The 21,207-nt window shown below is 42.5% G+C and overlaps 1 protein-coding gene across 2 annotated transcripts; it reads right to left on the reverse strand.

Annotated features, from left to right (window-relative positions):
* Window positions 1-182: 182 nt before the first annotated feature.
* Window positions 183-20,936, reverse strand: BBS2 (Bardet-Biedl syndrome 2). 2 transcript variants are annotated; one of them, XM_068955395.1, is made up of 17 exons: window positions 20,684-20,936; window positions 18,503-18,730; window positions 17,553-17,678; window positions 17,212-17,274; window positions 14,095-14,172; window positions 12,441-12,545; window positions 11,419-11,505; window positions 9,969-10,104; window positions 7,848-7,987; window positions 6,905-7,049; window positions 5,912-6,083; window positions 4,758-4,887; window positions 3,703-3,834; window positions 2,990-3,127; window positions 2,376-2,488; window positions 1,519-1,667; window positions 183-744 (listed from the first exon to the last, which is right to left on the reverse strand). In XM_068955395.1, exons 1-17 carry the CDS (start codon window positions 20,798-20,800, stop codon window positions 638-640), a joined length of 2,166 nt encoding a protein of 721 aa, XP_068811496.1. In that variant the 5' UTR covers window positions 20,801-20,936; the 3' UTR covers window positions 183-637. The 2 variants fall into 2 exon arrangements, with proteins under 2 accessions (XP_068811496.1, XP_068811498.1); XM_068955397.1 differs by lacking the exon at window positions 20,684-20,936 and adding an exon at window positions 20,064-20,197.
* Window positions 20,937-21,207: the final 271 nt, after the last annotated feature.

The raw sequence follows: 21,207 nt of genomic DNA on the forward strand, positions 1-21,207 counted from the left end.
GTTTCAGTGTAAGGTCTCACATTCACCTCCAGGTTCTTAAGCCACAGTGTAAATACAGGAAAACTCCCCCCTTAGCGCGTACAGAGATCAAACTGACTGCGCAGCCAAACTGGAAATGCTCCGTTTTTCATCAGATTAATTTAACCATACACGTCTTCCCAACTAAAGAAGAACAAAAGCAATCTGGCCATTCTATGCTTTAATGGAAAAGACTAATGCTTTAACTACAAAATGCATTATATTACATAAATAAGTTACTGTAAGAAAAATAACTGCTCTAAGGTTATAACCTCAGTCTCACATAAATATCATATCTGCACTTAAACTCTGATGCTTTTTTCAAGAAGCTTCCTGTCCTTTGGCCTGTGTAATGATATTTCTTGCCTGATAGCTTTACTAAAATGCTACCTTGCCAATTACTTCACCCTACAATGGAGTCGCAGATTGAATTAACTGCTTGTCATTATTGGTCCATTACATGTTGCTACACATCCCATTCCTCTTGTTGTCTTCTCCACCACCCAAAGATTACATGCTGGAAAAGTACTGCAATGCCTTAGTTGTTATGGGTGCTCGTAGGCGCTCCCTACTGCATGAAAGCACTGCTTCCATGCAATTGCTAAGTCTTCTGGTCATTTTAAGAAGAGGCTGTCCCCACACGCATTATCCTGAACAGCATGTTAAAGTTGTTGCTTCTTATTGCATCCCGACAAGCAGTGATGACTTGTGTTTTAGGTTTGCCAACTGTAAAGAGAAACGAAAAAAAAAAAAAAAAGCACGTAAGTTACTTAAGTTACTGAATAAAAAACTGCTAAAAATATTTATTAGATCCAGTCTCAAAATTTAGGGTTTTCTTTCAAATATTTTTTTAAAATGTGTGAAGTACTGCCTTGCCATTTTCTTAGTAAATAAATATTCTTTTTTTTTTTTTTAAAGAAGGGTTTTATGTAGCTTTATTAGAGGAGAACTTAAAGAACTTGTTAAGAGGGCTAATCCTATAAATCCACAAAAAACACCTCCTTCCCCAAAGATCTTCAAAACAAAAACAAAAAAACCCAAATGGACAGGTGACAGAAAGGAAAACTAGCTAGCACTGCTCCAAAGAAGGCAACAAAACAACAGCTGATTCTCTGTGAAGTTAATAATCTACAGTACTACTACTAATATAAACAGCCTCACTTAAGTTGGTAGCATTTTTTTTTTTAACTAAGTTAGAAATTAACTGAAACATTACTTTAAAAATGTTTTTAAAACTGTGTTCTACAAAACCAGCACTTTTTATGCCACCTGGAAAGCTGAAGACTACTTCAAACTGTTTTTTCTAACATTGTGATCCCAGATTATACTAGACACTCACAGCTCACTGTCACAGGCAATTGGCTATGGCTGAAAAAGGAAAGATTATTTCTACTTTAGCTCCAGGCCAAGACTCAGCTAAACTCAGGTGGCGTTCGAGACATGTCTTATTTGCCTCAATAGGGTCTTGCACTCTCACTTTTCTCAAACACACCCACTTACCACGTAACCGCCCCGCTCTCTGGATTGCCTGATTCACAGCTTTCAGGTTATTCAACAGCTCAGTGTGATTGTTGCAACGAATTTTGTACCGATTAATTAAATCTCTGTTAAGATCATACAGCTCGATGTACCGTTTCTTCATGTTTTTCCTGGGGGAACAACCACTCCAGTTATTTGAAATTCTGGGGACAAGGAATTCGTGGTTTGTCAGTATAAAGGCATAACAATACAGGCTTGCAACGGCTACCGTGGTTTGGGTTTACAAGACAACAGACCTGTCTAGACATGTTGGTTATAATCATTATTTACTTAAAAATGGTTACTTTATCCAGCAACCCAAAGAGGAGATGTCACTTTCCCCAGAAAAATTAACACTGCTACTCTGCAGTAGCTCAGACCTCTTTACTGTTGCCCTTTGACACTCAGAGTAGGACATGAGCAGGAGAGCACAGCCAGTTGGAGTGAAAAGACTGACACCCAAAATTTCTTTCTTGGTGTTCTCAAAGGTTCCCCCACTACAACTAGCTTTTACTTCCTTCTTCCCTCAACGTAACTTTTCTCGATGAGCCAAAACACCATCTCTGCCTGGCAGGATTCACCCTGCCTGCTGCACGCTAACCTCTTCCTCCCTCCCTTTTGCCTTCTCCATCCTGGTTTTCCAAAAGATCAGGACAAAGCTCTTGATGGTGGGACCAGCTAAGACAATGATTCTACATAAAAAGGATTCAGTTCCAACTAAGCAACCCCTACAGTGAACGCCCACATCACACAAATGTTTTTGTGCTTTTTTTCTGCCTGAAAAGCAACGACTGGCTGTTCTAAACTCAAAGCACGTGAGCTAAGCAGCAACTCCTTACATGTCTCCCAGGAGTCGTGCATCTTCAGCTTGAATTAGCATGCTGCGGATGAGGTTGGAGTGTTCAGCCATGTCGGCAGTGAGCCTCTGATTCACTGCATGGCGTTCATCCACCTGTCCGAGACAAACATTCGTGAGAAAGGGCCCCCAGGCACTCTGGGAGGAGTGGAGACTAAGCTAAACCTCAGCCTGTAGGAACCAACATCCCAGCTTCACCTACCAGGATCCTTAGGACCACCATCCTCCTTGCCCCTACACCTTACCGTCAGAGAAGCGCCTTGTCCCCCAGAAGGGGGTGATCAGGCTGAGATGTGCACCTTACCGCCCCCTGCCCCCATCCACTTCCACAGCTCAGTCTCCCAGGCAGCATATTTTGTTATTTACATTATTCTAAACAAACAGCAACTGCTGGGGACCAAGACCCTGGTTCAGGATTACAAAGAACAAATAGAAAGCTGCTGGTGCCTCTCTGCCTTTTGCACAGAACACACAGCAAACCATGGCAAAACATGAGAGAGCTAGAGCAAGTTTAGAGATGCTCAGCTTTTTCTCTTCTACAGCTGTCTTCAGTGATTGCTTAAGCTGTCATTTTCAAAATGCCCAATGCCTCCTCACCTTGACCAACACTTTCCGCAGCTCCTCAAAGTAGGCAGGGAAATCTGCTTCCACCTGTAAATCTTCAATTGCCAGAAAGGAGGCCATTGACTGGATAATGTCACCAGCTAAATCAATATCATCCGTGCTGATAGAAATCTATCAGAAAGGACAAGAAAGCCCTTCAGCCCTCTCCCCTGCCAAAACGTCTCCCAAAACTGCTCACCAGGACTGCTTCTAGAATAGCTACGTATGCTCGAAGCAGCTCAATTCTACCAAGAGGCAAGATTGTTGCTGGGGAGCCTAACACACACAGCGTGCAGGCTCTAGGGCTTACATTAGATAAGGAGATACTGATCTCAAAGGGGCTTTTAGTCAGGCCTGAGGGAAACAGGTATCATTGCAAACAGGGCCAGTGCAAGAGTTATGGGCAGCCTTTGTGCCTCAAATTATGGCTCCCTGAAACCTCTTTGTGAGGGAAGGAATACCCTCCCACAGACCCATAGGCTGGACTGTTTGCTTCCCTGAATGGCCTTAAAATTTTACCCACTATGAGTTTTACCCACAATATTACCCCCATAGAGCCAAAAGTTGCAGAAAGCATCCCGAAAATTTGAGTACTTCCTCTGCCTGTTCAGTCCTTCTTCCTTTTTACTGCCTCATGTTGGCACCACCCTTAACTTTCACTGCTATTTAGTTAAACAGGCATTCCCTTTGTCTATGAACATACTCACCTCCCCGCCAGGCTTGATTCTGATGCAGAGCTGACCTGCGTTACGAAGGGAAGTGAAGCAAACCTGAAAGGGTCCACTCTGAAGCTCTGCATCCTCTGGTAGCAGGAAGCTCTGATTCAGCCACATAACAATCTTGTAAAAATAAAATGAAAAACATCAGCCACCTCCTGCGTGGAAAGTGTGAACCATGCAATGTCCCCACGTGCGCAGGACGCCAGACCACGGTACAGGGTACCTTGGGAATTACTACCTATCTTCTAATCCACCTCATGAACGTATTAGGATGGGGGCCGTGAGACCCTTGCTCCAAAGCTGAATACTCATAAGAAGAAATCAAACCTGACAAAGAGAGAGTATGGCCCAAGGTGAAAAAATAAGCCCAGGCCTAGGGACCGACAAAAGCTAGGAATCAAGGCTCAGTTCTCCCATAAGAATTCAAAGGAAATTTTCGTTTCATCTTGTTTTTTTTTTTTTTAGCCTTGGCCATTTAATGCAGTAAAATATGGCAAATATGGTAGAGCCTTACAGTTATGACCAGCTCAAATCACTGCCATTCCACAATTCAAGCCTTTTAGAAGCAAAACTTCAGCGCAGCTGTTCATCTACTATGAATTTGAGCCATTATCTGGGTATTGCATAGCCTTTTTCGAACCCTGTTGTCTCCTGGCCTATATAATTCATCTCACTATAGGGTTCCTGCTATTGGCGTTCTATCAGTTGTCACAGAGCAAACAAGGTAATATTTGAACGCCTCGTAACCTCAGGCCATTAGTTCCTCCAGCTCAGGCCATTAGTTCCTGCAGCTGCAGGAATTCCTAAAACAAGGAATGCCCCAATTGTGTTTGCACAAATTAAAAAAAAAAAAAAAAAAAAAAAAGGAAGCGGGGTGGGGACAGGGAACCGAGTCAAATTGTAATCACAGGTCAGGACCACAGTTCACTGCATAGTTATCCTTCACTCTTGGGATTCTTAAGCTAACCACAAACCCTCCACCTGCTACAAAAAGCAGCGCCTGTATGCAAGACCAGAAAATAAGGAGCAGAGCAGAAACTCACCCGTTGTGCCCTCTCGTTTGTTGTACAGTTAACATAGCTTAGGGGCTCTGCAGCTGAGTCTGGGCTGCTCAGGGCATACATTGAAAAGCGGGGAAGCTGCCTTGTCAACTCAAACACATGGAACTGCGTGCTGAAATCCAAAGTAAAAATACAGAGATTTCTAATAGAACAGAAATTCACCTATTGCCGGGGTTCTCTTTTTTGTTTAGTTTTGTTTCTAGCTGGGTACCGCCACCCTCAGCTTCCAGCTACGTGATCAACTGCTTACCACTACCCACAGGCAAACCTGAACTCAGAAATCCCAGGCTTATCACATGTCTTTATGACGGTTGAATAATTTCTCCATTACTCATGTTTTCCATACTCCTTTCAATGAAATACACTTGCTAGGCTAACACAGTCAAGATTTTACTACGTGACTGGATATATTAACAGCTTCAGTGAAGTCCTATTAAAAGTAACAATAAAGATGAATAGAGGAAACAAAAAGGGAATTCAGTGGCATACATTCTTTCGGCAGTGATTGGCCAACCCTCAAAACATACCTCCCTGCGTAGGGAAGAGACCTGATGTGAGCAGGGAGAAGGTCATTTTCATATGTGTATTAAGAGACATTTTATTTCTACGGAGAACTGGGAAAACGTCTTCAAGTCAGGCTTAGGCGACTTGCCCTGAAATCAAATGAGGTCACAGCTACTGAGCACTTTTAAGGACACCATTGTGCTCTCCTAGAGCCCAGGCTCGTTCAAGTGCCATGTTCAAAGCAGCCACCGTTCAGGTCCCTGCGGAGGTAGACACTTAGAGCAGACAGTCTGGATGCAGCCCATGCCCTCTCCATGCACTCCAAAGACCCACAATAAGGCAGCCCCAGAACAAGGAACGCTTACTGCTCTTCTGAAGGCAGAGCCAGGCCACAACAGGTCCTGGTGACTTCACAGCATTCAGACTTTGTTTGGAGAAGAGCTCAGCATCACAGGTACAATAATGTTTTTTAAAAAAGTATACCAGGTATTCCAGTAACACTGAGAAGTGAGACACCAAGGAATCAATAGGGCACTTCCCGCGAGACATGTAGGAAGCCGCATCGTTGGTGTTTCCTGTCACACAGTGTTAGGTCTGGGGAGGAGCAGAGTTCGCAACAAAAAAAAACTCACCTGTTCCTGTAACCCACAAAGGCTTTGATGTGCAAATCCACAGGGACATCTTTGGGTGGAGTGAGGGGAACACGAACACAGCCTGAGAGGTGCTGGAGACTGGGGTGTACCACATGGCTCTCTCCTTCAAATATGCCTTCAGCAAAGATCAGCACGGCGCGGATGATTGTGTCTTAGCAACAGGAAGAAAGAGCAGTTCCTAAATTAACAGTTCTCTTCTAGCAACAGTGTTTTCAGAATCAAGCATAGTCAACTCCTTTATACTCCTCCTCTGAATTGCTGAAATATTCCAGATAACCAGCAGTACCACAGCTGGATCTGACTGCAGCAAAGCACTGAGCATACCTGGTTGCTAGGAGAATTTTGCTAACTTGGGGTATTTCCAGTTTTGCATTTGGAGCTGGCTAAGGTCCAGCTACTTCATGCAACACTCTCACTAACAAGGGTGATAAGAGTTGCTGGACACTATCTGAGCGCTGCGTGAAGCCACTGTGGCCATCTCTGCACTCCTTTCATGGTTTACCTATACACCAGGTAATCCACCCATGGATAAGCAAGGTTGTATATGAATTTTTGGAAACACAGTTTTTATTTAAAAAAAAAAAAAAAAGCTGCTACAGAAGTGAATCCCTCTATATTGACCACCATACTCAGTAGCTGGGCACTTACTCTCTCACTGGGGATAACACACTGCTCTTTGTTAATGTTCAGAGTCCACACAAGGAACATTGCAGCGATCACAGAGATTCATTTTAATCTAAGTGTTAAGCGTGTAAGTGAAACACACCAACAAACAAATTCCATCAAGCTCATCTCTCCTGAGATCCATCAAAGGAACACAGCTTAATTTTAAACTCTGTGAAAGGAAGGCAACCACACAGGGGAATTACAGACACACTAAAGGGGAAACATGCGAATCATCAGCTCAGTATAACCCAATGTTTGCATGAAGTTACATGAAACAAATGTCAAAGTTTGCAGGTCATCACTCACCATTCGTTGTGGAAATGCACAGCTCCACATGAGCAGACTGACTGTCAGAGCCCAGATTAACTGACAGGGCAGTCTGGAGTTGGGTATTTGCTGGAATTACACCTCTCTGCCCATCAGCTTCCTTCAACTGAGTGTTCAGTTCAGCCTGTTACAAAACACGTAAGTCGGTATCAGAATTTCAAGATTTTCATTCAAGTAACCTAGATCACATACGCATAAGTCAGTTCTTTCTTCTTGCAGGAGAAGGCTCTATCAGAGTAGTTCCTGCACACTTTGCAAATATCTATGAAGAGTGATTTGATTAGGTGTGGAGCTGTGGACACCTGCGCTAGTTTGTTCCGTGAAGTGCTTTATCGTCAATGGAGCTCAGCTCCATACCCAAATCCTTATTTGGGAAACCACCTAATGTACACGCAGTTTTAAACACAAGCTTATATATGTTCATGCTTTTGCTATGGTGGTCGTTACTTTTCAAATATGGGCTTGCTCTTTTCTCAGCCTATTCTTCAAACTGCACCTTTCCCTCAAACCCCAAATGCATTTTCTGCACCCTGTCAGTAACTCCCATCTCTCATCCATTCACCTAATGTTTTCATACAGTCCTCTCTGCCCCCTGGATTGGCTCATGCATTGCAAATCACAATTCACAATCATAAGCCGATGCACAGGGTTGAACAGAATCCAGGTCCAAACACAACAGCTCTGGCAAGCCAAAGGAACAAGGAAAACTTTACTTATTAAAATAAGAAAAGCAAGTTCTGAACTTGCACGAGGAGCAAGCCAGACGTACCAGCAGGCATCTCCAACAGACATTCCCACTGAGTTCTGATAACTAACAGTTTATCACTTTTGACTTGACTGCACTGCAACCTCCTCCCAGATTACTCTTGATTTATAGCGACAGGAAGCCATGTTTGGGCTGTCTATATTGTTCAAACAGTACCTTTGCATTTTCCTCATAGTTTCGTAATTCCAGCAGCAAATTTTGCTTCTTTTGACTAAGTTCTCGGATCAAGTCCTGCTCAGCACTTGCATCCATTAGATTTCCTTTCATCTCTTGGCCTCCTGGCAGATAGCCCCGCACTGCAGAGAAACAAAGCACAGCTGATTGCAGCAGGGTCTTTCACTGTCTCCTCAAAACTTTAGTTTCTGCAACATGACTCTCTTGTGGAAACACCTCAACAGCAGACAACACTGGTCCTGGTCTTAAGGTGACACATCCTGGTACCATTCAGCTAAAAAGCTGAACTCATTTACACCCACAGAGGCACTGACTTGTGATCAGGACAAGAAAGATAGGACAATTTCCAACCTGTCTTTAAGTTATAATTAAGTGCAGCTGCCAGTCCTTTCATGAGAGGACTCCACTACAATCACTCTTTCAGGAGCTTAAGCAAGTCTTAAACCACTTGCAATTATTCAAAATTAATAAGATATCTGTCTGGGTGTGGTAGTCAGAGCAGTTGTTACTGTCTGGAAGCGACCGAGTGACCGCAACCCACTGACCATCAGCCACTGAACAAGATTCGCCTTTGTTAGTTTTTCCCCAAATTGGAAACAGTTCATTTAAAAGGCTAAGGCCTGTTTCCCAGTAGCCCAACAGAGCACAGGGCTAGGAACAGCCTTCCAACTGGAAAGCCTGTGGAGACAGAAGAGCTGAACAGGAGCCACAGAGATGCTTGCCAAGAACTTCCATTTTGCTCTAGGGCTGTGAGCTCTGATTGCAGCTGTCAGTGAAAGCCAGGGGAAAACTCCAGCACTCCTGATGAATACTCTGCCTGACAGTGTAACCTCAGTAAAAAGTTGCAGGGAAGCTGAAAAGCATTCAGTGATTCTGAGATGAGGTACACAATGCCCTCCAATAAAATGATCGCAACACACATTTTATTATTTCCATTAGAGTGAACCATTTGTTCTAGATGAGAGCAAGAAAAAATACACTGCAACACAGAAGAACAACGCTCCCAGTCGTACAACTGACGCAGCGTGGAAGGATGCTGATCCCAAACACAGCGCCAATGACGAGTGCTGTGAGAACCCGGAGGCTTGTCCATGGGACTCTGACAACAGGGTTAATGTTATCTAGTAGCGCCTGAAGGTTCCAGCCTAAGGGGATCCCCCCATTGTGCCAAGCTTTGTTTACGGCAGACCCATCAGAAGAGGAAGATCAGGTTCAATAATGTTAACCCGTATAGCTGCTAGGATAAGATGCCTTCATGACTGTATACAGTGGTCTCCTCCTTCTGTAAGCTTGGGAAGAAGGTTTATATGCTGATGCCCAAGCGCAGCACATCCCAACAGCCTGCGATTAAGACAGAGAACAAAACACTGTGCTATTTAACAAGCACAGAATTTGTTCCAAATGGGTTGTGCCAGACTGGCTTGCATCAGGTCACTGAAGTCAAGCAGGTGGATAATCACACACTTTCTCAGGGCCATCATATGCCCCTGTATATTCATGCTGAGCCTATTTAAATCATCTATGTTTATATTTGTTTCCACTTGCAATAATCAGGTCTCACTTCTTGAATGTCTGGTGGGATAAATTCACCAGTTCTCCAGCTTCAGGATAGCATTTTCCAGCAAACAAAGGGCTTTTAACACCTAAAACTTCTAATATAAAAACAAATAATCTTCTGAACAAAAACAAAATGTACATACCCTTAAGCTTTCTAAACCCCTTTACTCACTATAAAGCAACCAATCCAAAGAATTATCACGTGTAGGGAAAAAAAAAAATTCCCATAACATTCACCTTTAATGATGCAGCCTGAAGAATTATGGTCTGTACTGAATGTAAGTCCCTCTTAATTATCAGGAGAGAACCTTTTCCGTCAGGCAAATGAATTTTGATGGCTTTTTGGATCATAAAAAAAGCACACCGATTATCACAGAGGAGGTAATATTCAAAATCCTGTTTGCAGAAAGCATAACTCAAAGTTCCCTTAATTTCGCACAGGGCAAAGGCAATTTGGCACACAAAAACCCATATGGAAACCTAACAACACTTAGTTAATCTGGAAGTAAACGATGTGTCTGATAATATCTTGATCGGTGTTTTTACCTTCACCATCAACTGAACAACAGATTAACTGGGTGTTTCCATCCATTCTGTAATCTCCCTCCACCAGTCCTGCAATTGAGGAAGCAAAGTTGTCCTTAAAGATTACCTCCCCAGTTCGGTCACTGCGTGCATCAACCTGAAACAGAAGAGTTCCAAGGCACAATGTGAACAGAAAAGGTAATTCCAAAATATAACTCATGCAGCACTCTGGGCTGTTAGCTGAAAGCTAGCTTGACTCATGGAACTGCAGATGAACTTGCAGCTCTGCAGATCACACCACAACGGTGTGTGTGTGGTGGGGGGAAATACTATCAAAGAAATGAGATCTAGACAGACTCACCTAAAATAAACTGCTCTTCATAGATACTTCCCTAAGTTAGAAACAGGAGAAAGGAAAAAAGGCAACTGCAAGCCTGTGCTGTCAAGGTTAAGCACGCCTAGACATGCCAACAGCGGTACTAAACTAGACATAACCTTAACACAATATTTACAACCTCTTATCTTAGTTGTAGTCTTTTATGAAATGCATTAATTTTATGCACAAATAGCATGACCTTTAATTATCTTTCATGGGATAGGAATGGGGAGAGGAGCTCAGTTCTGTACAGTGTCTCTCTTCCAGAGCATGGGACCCAGCATTGCTCTTTCTAGGAGCTAGGGAACGTTTCAGATCAACAAGCAAAGTAGAGACTGTCCATGAAAAGCGACCAGATAGGAGTAAAGCAAGGAGAGGACCTCTCCATAACAATGTTTGTAACCTATGTTTCATTTGGTGTATAACACACTTGAACTCTAGACCGCCAGCCTGATACAAAGGAAATTAAATTCCTCCAAGCTAATGAGAGGCGCTAAGGAAGAAGTATAGATTTACCAAAAAAGAAAAAAAAAGTGGCAGGCTGTGTCCAGGGGAGATTTGGCAGTTAGAGCAGTTATTTCTGGCAAAGAGAATACTAAGCAACAGGCTTAGCAGACTAGGACTGAGCTGTATAGAATGCCTTTGCATAAAATTAAGTAATATATATAGATTTATTCTAATCCTGCCATAGTTAAGACTGACACTGCTCTCCTCTTACCTAAACACTTTGCTTTCTTTGCAGTTTGAGAACATCCAGGAAGCATGTAAGAAGAACATCAGCATGTGCTCAACACAGAGCTGAAAAGAGACACTCGAGAGCCCTAAAATGTGGCATATGATCTCTGCTACCATAGAAACAACTTATCACACCTTAGCAATTGATTCTAACCTAAGTAGAGGAAAGAGATTTTCTCTGACTAACCTTGCATTTGGCACTGGATTCACCAGCCAAACCAGGTCTACTATAATAATTCCTCAGAGCTCAGTTTTCAACAATCATCTTAATTTGTCTGTTCAGCCTTAAGACAATTTCGCAGCTTTGTTCAAACACAGCTTCCAGATTTACAGGTCCTCATTTCTTCTCTACAAACTCACCTTCCCATTGGACCAGCCAGTGATCAACTCGCATACTCCATCAGAGTTCAAGTCAAAAGCATGTATGCTCATTGCATGGTTCTTAGACTGGGGACAGAAAACAAAGAATAAATTAAGCTTGCGTATGTTTTCTAAATTGCATATGCTTAACATGCATAAGATACTTGAATGTGAGCTTACAGAAATTAGAGAAAGGACTAGAAAAAATGTCTCTTAACAGAAAGTTAGAGCATCACCATCTGCAAGGTCACCCATCCCCGAAATCTTAGCACTTGTACTACAAATATAGCCCACTGCTCTCAGAGGACATGATCTTTCCTTCAAATACTTTTTCATCCAAGCAGATGATTAGAACTCACAAATCAGAGCGTAAAAGCCAAATTCTCTAAAACAAATAACAGAGTTTTGACTTTTCCATAAACCCTTCCTATCACTGGGAAACCCCATTAGCCTCTTTGTGTCACCTCCCAAGGAATCCTCTCTCAAAGGTTTTTGATTTTATTATTGTTTAATAGAACTATTCTAATCGTAATATATTAAGAACATTAAAATGCATATGCTGTCCAGGTCCAGGAAAGGACCTACCCAATATGATTTGTTGCAGCAGGTCATTACTTTTGATGCTAAAAAATCAGCTTTGAACATGTACAATGCAAGATGAATTCAGCCTCTAGAAAATAATTTATTCATTCAACAGTACAGCTAAATACATCTTCTAACAGTGAATTCAAAATTTGCCTTTGTATCTCTGTTGCTTAAGCCATCCTGCAAAGCTGAAGCATCCACAGCTGTACGGTTCTATCAGTATCATTTAAGCCATTACCAATAATCCCCAAAGCACTGATATTAGAATACCTATAAGAATGGGTATATCTTGTAATGACAAAATTACATTCCGTGCTATGCTCAGCAGATTTTAAATTCACGTGAGTTTGGACACCACTAGAACACCCCGAGATAAGGTACCAAATCCCCTAGGAGGCTTCAAAGTTTCCACTACGACATTCTAACACTGGACTAACCTTAATCCTCCAGTAGCGGGCTGTCTTGTCGTAAACTCCTACTGTTCCATTAGAAAGAGCATAGCCAAATCGACTGCCATACATGGGGCTAAGTGCCGTGATAGTCTTGGAAGAGGAAGAGAGGACACAGGAGTGAGAACACATCTACTTCTGCAGCTTCAGGTAACAGAGAACAGACTACATGCAATTTCTCTATCACGTGAGCTGTACACTACTTCAAATTTAATGGTAAACAGATCTATCTTTAAAAATCAGTTTAAAAAAAAAAAAAAAATCGCCAAAGGCCTGTAGGATTTCCTTACACAAGCGGGATTGCTAGTGTTAAGGTATACTTCAGCAAAGAATTGCACTCAAACCGTGTTCTTTGACCTAAAATTTCCTACCACCATCAGCAGCACAACTACTTATAGGATTCCTGGGGTCATCAGTGCTAATATACATTCATTGGAAACGTGCTAGAAGCAGACAAAACTCATAAAGCCTCAGGACCTGAGGATGCCCGAGAATCCAACGTTACATGGGCTGAGGAAGCCGTCGTGATACTACTGGTAGAAAAAACTTTGCCCGAGATTAGTGAGATAAAAATTAACAGCTCCCAGGGTTGGACTTTTCCCAGAACACTAGGCTTGCCATTATTTATATAAGTAACAGCTCCAGGGAAATAAATCACATATGAGACTGATGGACCATTAGCTTTTTTACTGTCACACGCCATGACATGACTCTAGACTGGTTATTATACAGACAGTATTATGTATTTCAGGCCAAGTTCTAATTCTAGACACAGTAACCTTTCAGCATCCTTTCCTAAAACACAAATAGCTATTAAAGATAAATCCAGGCAGTAAGTGGTTTAATAGCTAAGCCCTGTCATCCTAACTTGGGCAGCAAGCTAAACCTCAGACTTCAAGGACAAAGTTCTCTAGCATGTCCTTTACTCTACCCTTGGACCAGATGGGTCATAAGAGAGCTAAAAATGCTTCTAAACGCAATCATAACGGTATTTTTCTCCTTTCCAAGCAACCGAAATTTAACAGTGGGGATTCTGTCTCGGCTCTAGAGCTAAAGAATAACTCCCATACATTTATTTATCCCTCTGAAAATCCACCTGTCCACACTTTAATAGAGGCACTGCAAAGGTACAGCCTTGTTTATACAGCCAGTGCACAACTCTCTCATTTCACCTGACTGCACTGTAAAACATCTGGTTTTGCCTGGCTGACTCCCTGCAACTCCCCCATACACTGTCTGGATACACACAGAGACAAGTTATTGGGTCATGATCGTGTCGATGCAGTTGAGATAAACTCTGGCAGATGATGTTCTGCCAGAACAGAAATCAGTGAGAGCTTAAATCACTGGGCTCCTTCCAGTAACCTTCATCACCTTTGGAGAGGGCCTCAATTTTCAGTCAAATAGCAGTTACTTTTCTTAATCTGTAAACTAGCTGTAGAGCATGAACCCCTAAGCAAATATTACTGAAAGACATTAAACTAACATTTACAATTCTAGCAGAATAGATACTGTGCCACGTAGTTAAATAATATTTAACTACACAATAAATTTGAACCAGAGTAAACAGAGCAGCTTTATGGTACGTATAATTTTCAACTCCATCTGCAATTATAACAAACACCATCTAGAAGTAGTTTACCTCTGTTTCTGACATTTCTGCCACTATCTCGTCTTCTTTAAATACCCGGATGTCAAAATCTTCAGAGCCAACAAGAAGCTAAGAAAAAATAAAATCCACGGTTATTTAAGTTAAAGAAATAAAAAGCACATACTCCAGGACTCAGAGGTGATCAGAAAGCAAACAAATATTCCAGGTCCAGTAATAAAGAGCTTTTAACAAATATATGAAGAGTTGCCAGCTGGACAAAAGGCACCCTCCGTGAAGAGAAGATTTCGGAAGTCTCCCATTGCTCAAATACTATTTATTCTTGTTTTGGCAAGCCAGAGTCTAACAAAAGCATAGTGGCACATCTGGGGTAGGAGAGAGAAAAGATATCCTGGAACATCGGGGCTACGCTCTTTTCTTACTGTAAAGGATTCAGTGTTATTTATAATTGTAGTTATACACACCAAAATACTATGTTGCCTGTATTGGGGCAGGAGACCTACAGCTCAACTGGCATTACTACATAGGTGCAGAGAAACAGCAACTTCTAATTACTAGCTTGTGAGCAAACAGCTGGAAAACATTTCATTATTCCGCACTGAATATCCCTCAGAGGCATTTCTTGCTGCATGCTGACTCAGAATCAATGAATCCAAGCGTCCAAACCATCACTGCTTCTCCAGTCTGAAAAGTGGCTGCCACTACTGCAAAATAAGAGCAAAATGGGGTCTAATTTGATGTAAATAGTTATGCAAATAGGACATCAGCACTGAATCAGGTCTTCTGCATTCTCATTCGTTATCCTCTCTGATTTCTTAGTTCTTTTCCTACTTCCTAATTGAGCAGGTAGATGATATTAACCAAAATGGAGGCCACATGAAAAAGCACTTCTTAAAGATGTTAACACAACAGGACTTCCATTTTACAAATTGAGAAACCGAGGAAAAGAAATGCTTAGCGCCTTGCTCATAAAGCCATCCATCAAGGCAATGACAGAAGCTGAAATATAAATGAAAGATGAAACGTCTGGTAGTGCCTTTTCCCACAGGAACCTATGAGTCTGGCGTCCCTTACATCTTTACTGGGCAAGATGGACAAATTCACACTTAATTCGGATTTTTGAAAAAATACGGCCTTTTGTCCTCCAAAGCAAACCTATTTCAAATTACGACAAACTAAACTACACAGGCCTAAACTTACTGTAGCTATTACATTAATTTACAATTGAAAAAAATATACAAGTGGAACAGACTTCTGGACAAGCCATTAGCTGGAAGTGACCAGCTAAAAGCACGGAACGTTAAACCAGTGATTGGTAACGCTACTGTCTCCTACACATGCTTCGGGAACGTTTTTTTTCATTTAATTTGATTCAACTTGTCCACCTCAGTGACTTTCATTCCATTGGACTGGAACCTAAAAAAGCAAGGGAAAAAATGCTCTCTGAAGTCTTTGGCAAGATAGAAGAAAGTAAACTATCAGTCTAAAATCCTGAGGAACACAGTGACCAGAATGAATCAGTTCTGTTAGCTACTAAGCAACAGAAGCATTGTCCTGCAGTTAAACAGTTAATTTAAAAGGTAGACAAGTTTTCACTGAGGGAGGGAATAACGGAAAAGAAGCTGGCATATCCGTTTATCAGGTAATACATATAAGTGATTAAAATATGGGTTTTTTTTAAAGATGTTTTTGTACATTTTCCCAGAACTTCGGTTTAAAACCAGATGCAGTTTCACATAATCCACAAGAAAATGAATCATCTAAGTAATTAAGATCAAAAAGAAATCTTAAGAACCTCAGCAAACGCCTGCTGGGCTAACAAACAAGGTAAGTCGCTCGGACAATGCATCCAACCTTGCTTAGCTGGAAGTAGCAACAGATTATACCAACTGCCGAGAACGAACCTTGCGGGGGGGCCGGGGGGGGGAGAAGGAGGGGAGGAGCTTAGAAGCACAAATGCAAAACAACTATAATTAGCACCACAGATCAGTTTCCTACTTTTTGATGGAAAGCAAAAATCTTTATATGCTGCCTCCACTTCTTATAACCATCTCTCAACGCATACAAAACACAGCATAGGAGGAGCTGTGTAGAAATTGACTGGAAGAGTTTGTTTGTTTGTTTGTTTGTTTACTTTCTGAAGACTTCATTCAAGCAAAGGGTCTGCATAGGTACAATATTCATAAGAAACACCAAAGGTGTAGAGACCATATCAATATAAACATCACAATTCAAGTGATAATATTACCCGCTCTACAGGAGGATTTCCTGGGAAGCAGGCAGCAGAGCTTAAGCATTAACGATTAATACTGAAAGACAGATGACAGAAATGAGCATTTTAGCTTGGTGACTTAACAGCATATTTACTTGCATCTGAAGTGCACTAGGAAGCTACTATTTTCCTCTGTGATTCATATTTAAAGCCACGATCCTTCCATTTATATGGAACTGAAGAATACTTCCAGGAACAAAGAATGCCATACAAATTCAGGACTACAGCCATATATTTATCTATCTCACATGTTATCAGTAAGGTGCTTTTTAAAAGTTATTTTCAGTTTTACATCAGACAAGCAAAGAACATTTCATTTCCTCATGTCACTACTGAGGAGAAGCAGCAGGACCAGGTGTGAAGACAGATTTCTTGATTTTGCCAACCACAAATAAAGCTCTTTACAGCACAACCTTTTAAGAGCTGATTGCAAGTTGTTTCTCTACTATTTAAAAAAATATATTTATAAACATACCACCAAAATATCATTGAATTGGATGCCTTGTGACCGATAATCACAGACATTTCATTGCTTTTCTCCTGCTGCAGTTTAAAGGAACATGTGAGAAGTTTTCCACTACAGCTGCCAATCTATTCACCAAAGCTAGGCACCAATGCTGTAAAGACCACTGAATACGCCTAGTTTTATATACTGCAAGAAGTCTCAAAGAACAGTGCTGCTGCCAGTATATGGATTAAGCATCTGTGCATATCTTTGCAGGAGTGGAGCCTGAAAAGGGACAAACCTGAATCCAAGATCACTTTAATTGGCAAAATAAGTGAGACATATTTGATAACCTACGGGTTTCTTTTCTTCCCCTATCATTTCACTGCAAGACCATGAAAACAGTTGAATTCACATGTAAAAGGCTACAAACCTCAGTTTTGCCATCACCATCAAAGTCACACAGTGCTAATGAGCGAACGTTGTCTCCAGTAACCTAAAATGAGAAAGACAGTCTTCAGTACTGATGATAGCTGTCAGGGACAAAACTATTTTTATGGTTTCAGCTGCAATAAAACAACATACATAGTCAGTGCTCGAGCAATACCTGAATGCACATTGTCCAAATACAACATTTAAGGCCTGTGATAAATTAAGAAAGATCTAAGCTAGTCAACAACCAAAGGAATGCATCATATACAAAAAATATAAAGGGGAATTTGTGCTATCAACAACATCTTTTAATAAGAAGAAGAGTGTTCTGTGTAGTCTTACCGTCCAAAAAAGGTCATTTCCTTCATAATCAAAGCCCTGCAGGGCACAGTTTCCACCAATAATAGCAAGCGGAGATGAAATATCTCCTAGAGTTCCAAGAACTATTGCATTCGCTCCATCTGAAACCTACAGAGAAACATTAAAGGAAAAAGAAATATAGCAAAGAATGAGACATCTAGGTGCTTGGAGTACACAGATCAGAAATAAAGCTTCCAATAGTATCATGTTTGTCTCCTTTCTAACGGCGTTGGGATCTCGCAATAAAATCTGCGTTTAAGGACCCCTTTCTCTCTTTATGGATCCAGTTAGAGGAGCTGAGTGGAATCATAAGGCAAGACAAAACTGATAATAACCATTCCTCACAGTAATAAATGATACATAAAGTTAGGCCAACTATCAGGCTGATTAGAGTGAAGGGTATAAGATCAGGAATTCGGTTATTATGAGCAGTTATGCACACATGTTGATAGTTAACCTTTCACTATAAACTGAAGAGTTATATTGCCTACAGTTGCATAAATCCAAGGCCTTTTCATGTTTTTCCTAGTGGTCTCTGATTCCATGATAAAAGCCATAATTCCTATCCTCACTCGCCAGCTGTAACGTGGATGGGCTAAGATGAAAAAAAAGCTCTAGTGAAAATACGAGTTTAGCTGAACTCCGAATACCTATTAAAATTTTAAATGTTTTCTTGCCATGTGATGCAGAACATATGAAAACTCGCTCCCTCTCACACATACAGAGGCACACAGCATATTAATGTTTCAACTTTTCTTTTAAAATACTACACAGATTCTAAAGGCAAAACGTTTTGAATACAGTAATACAACTAACGCAATGAACTGACGCATAACTAATTGACAAAGTAACGTAAAAACCGTGATCTTTAGAACGTGAAGAAAAATAAACCAATGAAGAGATGCTAAAAGAAGGAGAAAAAGTTAACTTGCCTCTCTGTAAAACAAATCTGAGTTGTTATGCACATCATAAGCCAACAAATTAGTCTGTGTCCCAACCAGAAGAGAATCATAACCAAGTTGAGGATTCAGCGCTCCTGAAGTTAGACAAGTGATCCCTTGATTAATGTTGAGAAGAGAAATGTCAGAATCTTGGGTACTTTGCACCACACGGTTTGTGCTTGTTCTCTGGCCACGGGCATGAGGATTATGAATAAAAACCTGTAGAAACAAATATTTTAAATGTTTTAACATTTTAAATATTATCGCAAAGCATGTAGGTGTTTGTATACAAACATTAAAGATTGCTGTTTGGATAACAAGCGGGGAGGGGACAAAGGGCATTGACCCAAAAGCACAGGTTGGGTTTTTGCTGGCAGCAGTGTTTGTGAGAGCTACTCCTTAGATTTAAATTACCCTAAAAATGCAGGACTTTTTCCAGCAATTGCAGGAAAAATAGGAAAATGCAGGAAAAACTCTAGCCAGCAGAGTTGTGCTACCTTTGCAGAAATGGCCTGTGCTGTTAGGTTTTTTTCTGAAAACGGCAACTGACAAGTCTTTAGCCTACGAGAAAGCAAACTGAAGGGAGTAACAAACCAAAAAAATTACATCTCGTCCAGTAACTGTTACCAAAAAAAAAAAAAATTGCAACAATTTACAGGTATGTACTAGTAACCTCCATCTGTAAGTGAACATAGTTAATTAAAAATGAGCCTGTGCTCAGAAGTTTTTGTTCTCTCTGACACATATATTCAGTCACTGTAATTCTTTGGAGCAAGGAGTCATAGGATCACAGGATAATGTCATCCTTTGCTTTACACCTATACAGTTTGTGTCGTGCACAATGAGACCTTTTTCTACGCTGTCCCTAAAGGCTCCAAAACCAAATTAATATTCATGCTGGGAAACAACACAGATGAACCATGCGCGTATTTACAGCAAACTGACTGCAATGGATTTATGCCTCTGAGGGTTTTTGTTTCCACCTATGCTTTGTTTAGTTAGCTTGTGTTTAAACTTCTTTTGTTGGGTTTCAAACTCAGAGCACACAATGTTTTCTGTTACTACAAAGCAGTCTTTGTAGAATCTACAGTACTTTAATAGTATTTCCTTCACCAGTATGAAGTTTATCCAATAACAACATTAAGGTTCTCAACAGTAACTGAGAATACACCACAAAAAAAATACACGGCCTGAACAAAATCTAACTGCCAATTACCTAGAAAACAGGAACTTGGAATTTCAGCTATCCATCCCTGCAAACTTCCTATTGTTTAAAGGCAGAGTTTCAAGTGTCCTGACCCAGCACTTGCAGGCAGCTTCAGTGCCTTCCCTGCAGCTCACGCCTCACCCCAGAGAGAAAGTAAACAAACAAAGAGGTTTCTCATTTCCAGGGCTTTTAAGAATTTCAGAGCAACTGAAGCTGGCATTATTACTATGGTACTCTGCTGCTGCTTTGAAGAGCTAGAAATGCCAGAGACAGACTCAAGAGCTGGTCAGGAGAAGCAAAACCCAAGGGCCACGCTGTGGGAGGAACACGCTGGGGAAATACCACCTCCACCCGTGAAGGTCCTGGTGACTTCATGGATGGGAGGGAAAGAGGAGAAGAGACACGTGGTTGCCCTCATAGGATTCACAGGGAGCTCTTATCTTCCTAGGCACCTGCCAGGCAAAGACCGATGGAAAAACAGAGCCCACGGGCAAGCCTGGAACAACACCTCAAGCTCCAGGTAACCAGGAAATTAAAGTCCACGTTGTCTCCGAGTTACTGCTAGAAAGAGGCTGCTGAAAGGAGCTTTTGCCCAGTAGTCTTAGACGTTTGGTCTGTCCAGCCCGGAACATCGTGTTTCACATCTAAACTCGGGAGAGGTTTTTACAAGGCCCTCCTGCCTCGAGGGTGGGGTCCCCCTGTTTCTTTCCGTCCGAGTTTTGTCTCTCTTTGGCGGTTCAGTCTCAGAGCACGACCCAGCTTGCTCCTGACGCTTACACACAGCTTCGCAGGAAGGCGCCCAGGAAGGCCCCCCCGCACCCCTCCTTTCAGCAGGCCTGGGAACAGATTAAGTGACTTGGAGAGCGGTACCCGGTACCCTTTCACGAAGGGGGAACCGGGCCGGGGCCGGGGCCGGGCGCGGGGGCCCCGTGAGGCGAGGCTGCCGCCCCGCCCCGCCCCGTTACCTTGCCGGCCTGCGTGGCGGCCGCCAGGCACGGGTGGGTACCGTCGAACCGGCCCAGCGCCACCATGCGGGGCAGGATCTTGTGGTTGAGCTTCAGCGTGAACACGGGCACCAGCATGACGATGGCGGCGGCAGCGGCAGGAGCAGGGGAAGGCGGGACCGGGCCGAGCGAGCCCCGGGCGGCGGCGACACCACCGCCAGCAGACGCGGCCTCGCGCCGCCCGCGCACGGCGGTGACGCGTCACGGGGAGGGGCGGGGCGGGGCGGCGTGAGGGGGCAGCTGTGGGGAGCGGGGGAACTGGGTCCGGGGGCGGGGGAAAGGGGGGTAGTCGTGGTGTCAGGGGAGCTGGGGAGGGCGTTCAGGGGTTTGGGGACAGCTGGAGGGACGGTCGTGAGGTTTGGGGGAGCGGGAGGGGCAGCTGAGGAGTTTGAGGGAAGTGGAGGGGCAGTTGAGGCGTTGGAGGAGATGGAGGGGCAGTTGAGGGGTTTGGGGGAGCTGGAGGGGGCAGTTGTGGGGTTGGGGGA

This window comes from Struthio camelus, chromosome 10, assembly GCF_040807025.1.
Source record: "Struthio camelus isolate bStrCam1 chromosome 10, bStrCam1.hap1, whole genome shotgun sequence".
Classification (NCBI taxonomy): Eukaryota; Metazoa; Chordata; class Aves; order Struthioniformes; family Struthionidae; genus Struthio; species Struthio camelus.